Source organism: Oryza sativa, chromosome 6 (assembly GCF_034140825.1).
Source record: "Oryza sativa Japonica Group chromosome 6, ASM3414082v1".
Taxonomy (NCBI): domain Eukaryota; kingdom Viridiplantae; phylum Streptophyta; class Magnoliopsida; order Poales; family Poaceae; genus Oryza; species Oryza sativa.
In genome coordinates this window covers 4,024,326-4,034,606 of record NC_089040.1, presented here as the reverse complement: position 1 = coordinate 4,034,606, position 10,281 = coordinate 4,024,326, and the positions used below count along the sequence as shown (strand labels likewise).

The window sequence follows — 10,281 nt, the reverse complement described above, 5'->3', positions numbered from 1 at the left end:
TCTGTCAAAAGCTGCATACTGAATTGGATATGTCCAAGGTATTTGGGCTCTATAAATATACTCAATATAACCATATAATCACTAAGAAGGGTTCTTGCTGATAAGAAATAGGACGATAACACACAACAATCTGGATTGATTTCAAACCATAGCTGATGGCAACTCTTAAAAGAAAATTTATACTAAATTCATCAACTGTTTACCATCACATGGATTAAACACCAACCGAATTGCGAGAACAAGAAGCAAACCATCTCAGTAGATCAAGCCTCAGGCGCCGGCTGCGAGAGGCCGGCCTTGGCGAGCAGCTTCCCCATCGCCTCAGGCGAGCACACCTGGTACTGCACCTCCCCGGTGCCGGGCTGCAAGAACACCTCGGCGAGCTCCAGCTTCTCGGCGGTCAAGCTGGTCGAATCCATGGTCTTGCTAAGCACCTTGAGGGCGAGGGCGACGGCCTCCTCCCGTGTCATCCCGTCGCGGTAGTCCTGCTTGAGCATGGACTGCGCCGCCTGGCTGTTGGCCCCGACGGCGGCGGCCTTCCAGCCGCTGTAGTTGCCGGAGGGGTCGCTCATGTAGAGCTGGAAGCCATGGTGCTTGTCCCAGCCGGCGAAGAGGAAGGAGACGCCGAAGGGGCGGAGGCCGCCGAACTGGGTGTACCCCTGCTTGGTGTCGCAGAGGGATTGGACGAGCTGCTCGACGGGGATGGGCTCCTGGTAGGAGAGGGCGTAGCGCTGGGCGTGGAGGCGCGCCGTGTTGAGGAGGATGTTGGCGTCCGACATGATCCCGGCGACGGCGCAGGCGAGGTGGGAGTCGATCTTGTACATCTTCTCGGCGGAGCGCGAGGTCTGGAGGAGCTTGGAGGTGACCTTCTTCTCGCCGACGAGGACCACGCCGTCGGCCGCCAGGACGCCCAGGGCCGACCCTGCGTTCCCGATCGCCTCCATCGCGTACTCCACCTGGTAGAGCCGCCCCTCCGGCGAGAAGATCGTCGTGCGGCTGTCGTACCGGCGAGACATCGCGGCGGCGGGTTGTTGCTGGGGATTCCGGCGGCGGAGGCGGAGGCGGCGACGGCGAGAGATCTACTATTACTAATTCAGTTGAGATGTGAGGAGGTTGTAGGTTGCAAAGGTTAAAAAATGATTTCTTCAGGGGTCCAAGTAGAAAAACGACAGCCCAGATGGGCCGTCTGACTCTGAAAATGGGCCAGGCCCAGAGATTGTACCATGCCAGCAGGGCCTGCCAAATCGGCCCATTATCGTGAGGGCCAAGAGAAGGAATAAGTTCATCTAAGGTCTCTTAACTTGTCAACGAATCCGATTTTCGTCCTTCAACCGCAAAACTAGATACAACAGGTCCCTCAACTATCAAAACCGGTGCAGATTAGGTCCCTCGGCGGTTTTAAAGGCTGTTTTGGCTGACGTGGCACCTACGTGGCTAGTTTGACTTGGTCTCGATCTGACGTGGCATTGACGTGGCGCTTACGTGGCAATTCGATCCGGAAAAATATAAAGCTCGTGGGACCCACATGTCAGTTTCACATTGAAATTAATAAAAAATGGTGGGGCCCACGTGGGCCCCACATGTCATCCTCACCCCTCATCTTCCTCCTCTCTCCCAATATCCCCTCTCTTTCCTCACTGACCGGTGGAGCGGGGCGGCGGCGACTAGAGCGGGTGAAGGACGGGGCGGCCAAAGCGGAGCAGGTCCGCGGGCGGAGCGGCGGCGGCCGGAGCGGGGCGGCCGGAGCGGAGCAGGGCGGCGGCGGGCCGCGGGCAGAGCGGAGCGGGGCAGGCGGAGCGGTGGCAGCCGGAGCGGCGGTGGCAAGAAGCGGGGAACTGCACCTTCTCCCTGACGGCAGCTGGCAGCCGCCCGTTGCGACGCCCTCCTCGGCGGCGGTCACCACCGCCGCCCAGCTTCTCTCCCGCTGCGCGCCGCCGCTCAGCTCCTCCCTTGCCGCCTGTCGCCCTCTCTCGCTCTCCCGCCGCCCGCCCGCTCAACTCCTCCCTCGCTCGTCGCCCTTTCCCGCGCTGCCGACGCTCTCCTCCTCTCCCACCGCCCCCATCGTCGCCAGCACCTCCCTTGCCGCGCCAACGGCACCACCCTCCTCCATGCCGCCGTTGCCTTGTGTTCCGGCGCGCCGCCGATGCCTAGTCACCGCGCCGGCTCCCCACCGACAAAAAGGTTGAGAGGTGGAAGAAGAGGGGAGTGAGGGTGATATGCCGCCACCGCCGCTCTGCCCGCGAACCTGCTCCGCTCCGCCGGCCGCCCCACTCCACCGGTCAGTGAGGAAAGAGAGAGATGAAGAGAGGGGAGATGGGGAGAGAGGAGGAAGAAGAGGGGTGAGGATGACATGTGGAGCCCACGTGGGCCCCACCATTTTTTTTAATTTCTATGTGAAACTGACATGTGGGTCCCACGAGCTTTATATTTTTCCGGATCGAATTGCCACGTAAGCGCCACGTCAGATCAAGACCCCACGTAGGTGCCATGTCAGCCAAAACCGCCTTCAAAACCGCCGAGGGACCTAATCTGCACCGGTTTTGATAGTTGAGGGACCCGTTGTATCTGGTTTTGTGGTTGAAGGACGAAAATCGGATTCGTTGACAAGTTAAGGGACCTTAGATGAACTTATTCCCCAAGAGAATAAACGAGGCAGCAACAGAAATTTCCCCATGATGAAGATAACGAAGCTCCAGCCTCCAGGAGAGATCAAGCAGATGGACAAAAAAAAAATGATGTTTGTTTTAAGATAAACTAGTGACGAGATTTGACACACCAAAAGCACATTAACCGCACGTGAAATGCAAAAATGAACCTCACACCGAGACCTGAAAACAGAGCGAACAACTCTAGAATTGCTCAGCGAATCAATTGTTCCTCATAGAAAGCTATTTCCTGACATAAACAAATATAACTTTTCCTAACTTTGATAATGAGATGGCAGCAGATATGTTGTGCACCTAACAGATGAGTCAAACATCCGGATAAACAGTTAATTTGCTTTATTAAACAATTGCTTCAGTGACAGGGAATGCCACCATATGTAGCAAGCCGCAAAAATAAGTTTGCAAGTCATACATACTGGAGATGCATGGAACGATGGAAAACAGTACATGGACAACTATAACTGAACCAAAAATGTTATATCATTCTTGGATAATTTTAGATCATAAAAATTCCAAAAGTTGTGGCAATCTCTGCATGCTTCACATTTAGTATCTGTGGGATAGCTTCTCCTGCTCCTTGTAGTACATTGCGTACCTGCATAGCCATCAAAATAGACCAGGTTATATTGTTTGTGATGCTGTCAAGAAAACTGATAGTCATCAATGTCAAGGAAACAGTGTTACTGCACACAAAGAAACACAAAAGGAAGTCATCAATTGTTTACAACGTGAACCAGCAGTATACACACTCCACCATGTTCCTCCATCCTTGGATTGAAAAGAAGGCCTACTTGCATTTCCCTCACGAAAGGCAAAAAGAGTGAATGCTGTCAGCGACTCAGTGTTCTAAAAGTTAGCAGGCGCCAGGTAGCCACCGTGTTTAGCAATTAGATGGTGCAATAGGCGGCTAGAGTGCTCTTGTGTTACTATTTTAGTGCTATATTGTTTAGCATGTAATATGTTGCTAATCTCTTGGAGTACCTAGGCAGCACTAGGAACTTAAGAGGCCAGCCCTGCCAACCCAACTCCTCTTTTCAATTCAAGTTCTCAAAAAACATTTCAATCGTTAGGCTCATTGTTTTCAATAATTCACAATCCGAGGTGAGGGTTTCCTGATATTAGGAAAAACAAGCATGCCTATAACTGCCAGGCAAAAAAAAAAAAAAGGTAACTCATCAGTACTAAGAACCATGGAGACTATATGATAAGCTGCATCAATGGTCAAAACATAGCATATTGCATCTACTTAAGACAACTTCCCAAAAATCCTATGGTACAAGGTAAACAAACAACATTCAGATGGTATTTCTTCAGGCTTCGACACATAGTGAGCTCACAACGCCAACAAGCTGTAACATGCAGTTTAACAAGTTCACATAAAGCTAAATCACTGAAAAATCCATGTTGGAAAAAAATAGTATAATAGGCTAACTGATCATTCAGGCATTCATCCGAAGACATAATCTAGTTTTGCATATCTCAAGCTTGGGCATAGATTCTCCAGGAGACATGTGAGTACAAAAGCTATATGTGGCGCTCAAAACATTCAGTTTGGAAACAGTAACAAAGCCAATCAATATTAGAGGCAAATTCAACTAAATAATACAGTACAAGAGAAGTACTTAGCTAACATGATTGGATCAGCATCATGACCATACAGAATACCAAATCAATTTGGGTCTGGAACTCTCGATTGAAACAGCAAAATCGTTGTGAGAACAAATACAAATATAACCTCACAGCAAATAATTTGCAGCGAGTCCACTGCTCCAAATTCTGCCTAACCTAATTGGATCGACGGGGCACGCGTTTCCCGAGTCAAATGACAACCCGATGCAACGTTGACACGCATCAATTCACGCGAAATCTGCACAATAATTCCGACGAAATGGGAGCAAATACAGAGAAACTCATCCCCGCATCGCAGACCTAACGAATCAACCGAAACCGCAACGAGAAGACCGATCCAACCAGAGCCACCGAAGCTAACCATGCCTAACAACCCTAGATCCGCCCAGATCCGCCGAAACCGCATGCGCGCGAGAGGAGGGGGGAGTGGAGGGAAGAGGATGGGGGAGGCGTACTCGTAGGTGCCGACGATGGGGGCGAGGAGGAGCGTGGCGGAGATCCAGTTCTCGGAGACCTTGTGGTGGATCTTGGTGGTGATGTCCTTCCACAGCCCCGGCATCACCTTCTGCTGGAACGGCGACAGCGCGTACACCACCGCCTTCATCCGCACCGGCGTCTTCCCCATCTTCCTCTCCCTCCCTCGCCGCCGCCGCCGCCGCCTCGGTGGTGTGCTCCGGTGCGCTCGCCTCCGATCACCTCTACACGCCGATCGATCGATGGGCTTCTGGATTGTTCGTCAGCTAGGGTTCGGTATATAGGATGGATAGAAGTCGTCGTGTGTTGGGGTATTGGGCTTTGGCCCAATCACAAACTTGGCCTCTTGGGCCCGGCCCAATTACACAGCGATTTTTTGAGTAAATTTCAGAAGAGCGAATTATAATCTCTACCATGGCGAGAATGCAAGCAACCAAATCGTAGATGTGAACTCTGAAGACCTTGATAAACGATACTGGTAGACCTAACTGTGCAGATGCGGTTTGGTAGCATGATTGTTCACTGGGAAAAAGAATTATATTAGTTTTTCGAAATCATTTTTAAAATGTAAGGTGTTTTGTTTTTGTCTTGAGTTAAACATCCTCAAGTTTAACCAAGTTTATAGAAAAACACCAAATTAATTTAATTATACCTACTATTGAATATGTTTAGAATGTTGCTATCTTTTTTCATAAACTTGGTCACCTAAGACACCTTACCACTTGGAACTTGGCATTGATTCGCGTGGGAATTACAGTCAGTTCCCTATGAATTTCTGCATAGTTCTTGTATTCCAAACCTAGCATTAGAGTTCTCACTTCTTAGGATTGTTAACATATTTGTGAAATCCCTTGTTGCCTCACAAACAACTCAACAAGGTTGACCAAAGCTCACATGCAAATATGCAATGTAGACAAACAAGTTGCGTGCAAGGTAAGAGGCTAACATCCAATGGTATGTACAAACACTGTTCTTTCAATCCTTGCATCACTGTCAGTGGTTGCAAAATTGCAGTTCAAAGAAACCTTCTATAAATATCAATTGATTAAGACCATATCATGGTCAGTTGGTCACCATATGGTGTTAAAAAATTTGGGATAGATTGTCTTTATTCCCTCGATGACACAGCAGCTTATTGAGTTGACCAATGAATCAATCACCCACACAGATAGCACCCACATGACCACATCTACATCCCTAACGAACAGGAAGGGCACAGAATTCACAGGCTCTAAGCTGGACCAGACCGGAGAGCATGATCAAGATCCGCTATGAGGTCGTCGGCATCCTCAATTCCAACCGATATCCTGACTAGATCGTCTGTCAGGCCGCGCTCCTCGCGAACCGCAGAAGGGATGCTGGCGTGTGACATGAAGCATGGCAGGCTAATGAGCGATTTCACACTTCCTGCATTTAGTTTTAATTTGGATTAGCAAGCAGGAACTGAAAACTTTGATAAGAAATGACTGGATCGGTTATATTGGCGCAGTTTCATCATGGTTTCTTAAAAACAATGACTCCTGATGATGTATGACAGCAGAACATTGAGAGAAGCAGAAATATGGGTTTGTCTGAATGCTCACCAAAGCTAACTGTTACATTGAAGTACTTTGTGGTCTCAACAACATGTTTTGAGAGAGCTAATGAACCAGTTAGGAAACTGAGAACTGAACCCGCTCCCTTTGCCTGCAAAAGGAAAGGGAAATGTTACAATCAAAAGTTATTAGGATGTTCTGAATCCAGTTCCAAGATGTCAATCCAAGGAAATATCCTAAATAGATAACTATCTAAAGCCACTTAATGTAAGGCAATTTGAAAACTACTCCAAAAAACAACCTGGGAATAGTGTAGAGATCGTCCAGGATGATCAGGAAGTCCTGCATAGTTCACTTTCTTTACTCTTGGATGAGAAGCTAGAAATTCAGCAATCTTCTGAGCATTAGCCTGCCAATAATATAGGGGTGGTCCGTCTCTTCAGTTGAATAGATCACATTAATGCATATGTAAACATAAGGATTTTGGAAACAGAAATATAATTAACAGAAGGCAGACTACAAAGTCTTATAAATTTTGTTGATACTCGATATGTATATTGAAATACATGTTATGGCACATGAAAGAAGTTACACCTGCTGCTTCTCCACCCGCAAAGCCATGGTTTTGATTCCTCTCAAACAAAGCCAGCAATCAAATGGTGCCAAACCTGATCCTTCAGCATTTTGTAGAAATGCAATCTCTTTAGCCAAGCTGCTGACAAATGAAACAGGTATTACATCACAGTTTCCATCAGCTTCAATTTTTAAAAGTCTACCAACTTCAAGGAATATTGAGTAGATGTATTCAGCAAGAAAAACAAAAGAGAAAGGAATTGCCCATTAGCATCCACCCTGGATATTCATGCCTATTCATGCCACCAGCAATAGATAGGAGAAGTGTAAAGTGAGGTCCATTTCAAGAAAAGTAGAAAAGGAGGGTAGTGAGAACTGAAGTACTGTTTGCCACCAGACACCAACATAATATTGAACAGCTTATAGACATGAAATGGGATAGATGAAATGGAGAAATTGCAAAAGAGTCAATATAATCGTTGAATGAAGAATTTAGAGCACACCTTTCACCCTTCACCGCAAGAATTCCAGCCATAAGATCGCTATGTCCAGCTATAAATTTGGTTGCTGAGTGCATAACAATATCTGCAGAGGAACAAGAGAATTATAGATGAAACTCTGTTGTCCTATGGGGATGCAAGGATGCTTGAAATGGAAACCTGTTGTTCTAGATAAGTAAATATACAATTATATACCTGCTCCAAGTTCTAGAGGACGGGAGAGCACAGGAGACATGATGCTGTTGTCTACTAAAACAAGAGCACCATGGTAATGAGCTATCTCTGCTATTTTCTGTGAAGCAACAAAAACAGTGGAAGGAATAAGAATACTACCTTAAAACCAAGGCGAAAAACATCTGGATGAAATAAAAATCTAGATATACGCTTCATGACCACCACATACATCGACCAAATCTTACCTTTATATCAGTAATTTGTAGACGGGGATTGGTGGGACTTTCAAGCCATACTAGTTTAGTCAAGGGCCCAATTGCAGAAGTTACCTCACTAATTTTGGTTGTATCAATTCGTCTGTCACAAGAAAAAAAATCATATAACGCTTGTAAGTGAGAATAAAGAGGCAACAACAAAATATAATCTTACTAAAAATATGGAGATAACACTAACTTTACTACAATCCCATGTCTCGGGGCAACTTGTGAGAGCAGACGGTCTGAGCCACCATATATGTCCTCTCCAGCAACTATTTCTTGTCCTGAGAATCATAGGTTTGACAAATAATTATATTCACAAATGCATACAGGATTCCATGGCAAGAACATGAGAAATATGGAACAGCAAAAAACATAACAATACCAGACTTAAGGAGGTGTGTTACTGCAGCTAGTGCTGCCATCCCACTGGTGAAGCAGAATGCCTGATCCGCCTTCTCAAGCTTAGCCATAAGGCTGAATATGTCCTCAAAATCATGAAACAATCAAGAAATGCATTTTTTTTCACCACAGAGTAAAAAACGGATGAGAAATTGACCTAACCTTTGGAGAACATCACGTGTAGGGTTACCACTTCTAGTGTAATCATAAGGTCCATTATCGGTTGCTGAAGGCTGCAAATTAACTTGCAGGAGTAAGTGTACTTGGAAATAGACAAGACAAAGTGCAAATTATGAACCACCATAAACTTAAAAGGTATAATTTAGTTCTTCACAACCAAATTGAATTGCAGATATTCCCACACTTTTTATCATTCTTAGCTGCATGTCATGATTCTTGTATAACTAGAGAATAGAGATCATTAGATCAATTAAGAATCATTTACATTATCAAGAAAGATAAAAAAGAAAGCACCACGTTCATTTTGGAGGCCCAAAAATTAACACATTAAACGGAGAAAAAGAAAAATATTTACACTGTTAGATCATGGTGGGTCCAAATCATAACAGTGGAGATTGATTGATATAATTGTATTAAGAACAATTATATCTATAGAAAGAAATAGAATTCTATCTTTAAAATCTATTGTATATAAAGTACAATGGTGTCAATAGAAATAGAAGCTAAAATTTGCATATTGGATCCTATTTTGCTTCTGAAATCTAGCTCTGCGCAATTTGCGCGGGAAAATCCACTAGTTCATGTGATTATCTATCCAAACATTCAATAGTTGCATTACAGTGGTATGCTTAAGGACAGCCAGGACAAAATGGCACAATAAACAAATCAAGATGCCGTAATTTGATAATTACAACGGACTCAAAGGGTCTAAAAAACTACAAAATCAGAAAACCAATTTTGTATGGCCAGCATTCGCACACATCAACAAATAGGTGCATTGAACTATTCACATTTCCACGAAATTGGATTTGTCTTCCAAAATAGATAAGTTCAAAACAGTTGCCTGCTGCCAATTTCCCCATAACTGCCTGACTGACTATCCATATCCTTCTCCAAACATTTCAAAATGAAAACTAGAATCCTAAAATGTTGAATCCTTACACACCACCTAATACGAATCATCAGCTATTCAGACATTACCGCAACTCTTCGTCTAATATATTGACGTGCAATCCTTTTTGCATGTTCACGAAAAAAAAAAGACATTACCGCAACCTCATCACAAGCATTAACATGCATACCAAGCAACCGTACAGCCAAGCAATGCGATTACAAAACAGCAATTGTAAGTGTATCACTACATTGACAGAACAGTTGCGGAGGTATAATCCTCACTGGCTGCCACCATTTCTATCCCTAATTACCTGCTTAAACGTGGCCGTCTGGTACAGCGGCGTGCTCATAGACCCGAACCCATCGAACGAGTTCTCGAAGCTCGTCAGTATCGTCGCCACGCTAGGCTCCTTCATCTCCACATCTACACCCCCAAAAGCAATCACCACTCATCAGTTCCACCAAAACCACAACAAAAACCCCAAATCCCACAAAATCCCCCCACAAACCCACCGAAATCCGGAATTGGAGCTGGAATTGGAGCTGTGACAAACAGATCCTTAAAAAACTATATTCCAAATCAAAACATGTTTAAACATACCAAGTTCCATTACCCCTTCTTTCTATAAAGTTAAAACCCAAAGCTGCCTCCTCAATTCGCCACATCATCAACATTATATTAGCTGTTCGATCAATATGTAAATCAGATTTACACCATTGGATCCCTCATCTTTTTGCCCAGCATGCATGGTAATCACCTTGCTCCTTCCCCTTCCCCTCCCTTAATCACATGCATTAATTTACAGCAGAAACCGCCAAATCAATTGGGACATGAGGTGCGATGGTTAATACGATTCATGTGCCTCTTGCGATTCTCTTCCAAACCTTTTAATAAGCCCCTTTACAATCCCCACTATAACCAAGTCTCTTCCCCTTTGCATGAATCTTTTCATCATACGTTCGATTTTATTTGGTAAGCCTGAATTTAACAGTTATT

The 10,281-nt window shown here is 45.2% G+C and overlaps 3 protein-coding genes across 4 annotated transcripts; all 3 read right to left on the bottom strand.

Annotated features, from left to right (window-relative positions):
- Positions 1-110: 110 nt before the first annotated feature.
- Positions 111-1,106, bottom strand: LOC107278560 (proteasome subunit alpha type-4-1). Its single transcript, NM_001425722.1, has one exon. It carries the CDS (start codon positions 1,014-1,016, stop codon positions 264-266), a length of 753 nt encoding a protein of 250 aa, NP_001412651.1. The 5' UTR covers positions 1,017-1,106; the 3' UTR covers positions 111-263.
- A 1,873-nt stretch (positions 1,107-2,979) lies between these two features.
- Positions 2,980-5,011, bottom strand: LOC9268052 (cytochrome b-c1 complex subunit 8). The gene is made up of 2 exons (NM_001425721.1): positions 4,751-5,011; positions 2,980-3,261 (listed from the first exon to the last, which is right to left on the bottom strand). The coding sequence occupies exons 1-2, from the start codon at positions 4,918-4,920 to the stop codon at positions 3,213-3,215; spliced, it is 219 nt and encodes a 72-aa protein (NP_001412650.1). The 5' UTR covers positions 4,921-5,011; the 3' UTR covers positions 2,980-3,212.
- A 766-nt stretch (positions 5,012-5,777) lies between these two features.
- Positions 5,778-9,748, bottom strand: LOC107275791 (cystathionine beta-lyase, chloroplastic). Of its 2 annotated transcripts, none has more exons than XM_026026264.2 (11): positions 9,596-9,748; positions 8,373-8,443; positions 8,194-8,285; positions 8,005-8,092; positions 7,797-7,908; positions 7,573-7,669; positions 7,381-7,462; positions 6,899-7,019; positions 6,606-6,713; positions 6,353-6,455; positions 5,778-6,176 (listed from the first exon to the last, which is right to left on the bottom strand). In XM_026026264.2, exons 1-11 carry the CDS (start codon positions 9,698-9,700, stop codon positions 6,001-6,003), a joined length of 1,155 nt encoding a protein of 384 aa, XP_025882049.1. In that variant the 5' UTR covers positions 9,701-9,748; the 3' UTR covers positions 5,778-6,000. The 2 variants fall into 2 exon arrangements, with proteins under 2 accessions (XP_025882049.1, XP_066167661.1); XM_066311564.1 differs by having other exon boundaries at positions 6,899-7,016.
- Between the last annotated feature and the right edge of the window lie 533 nt (positions 9,749-10,281).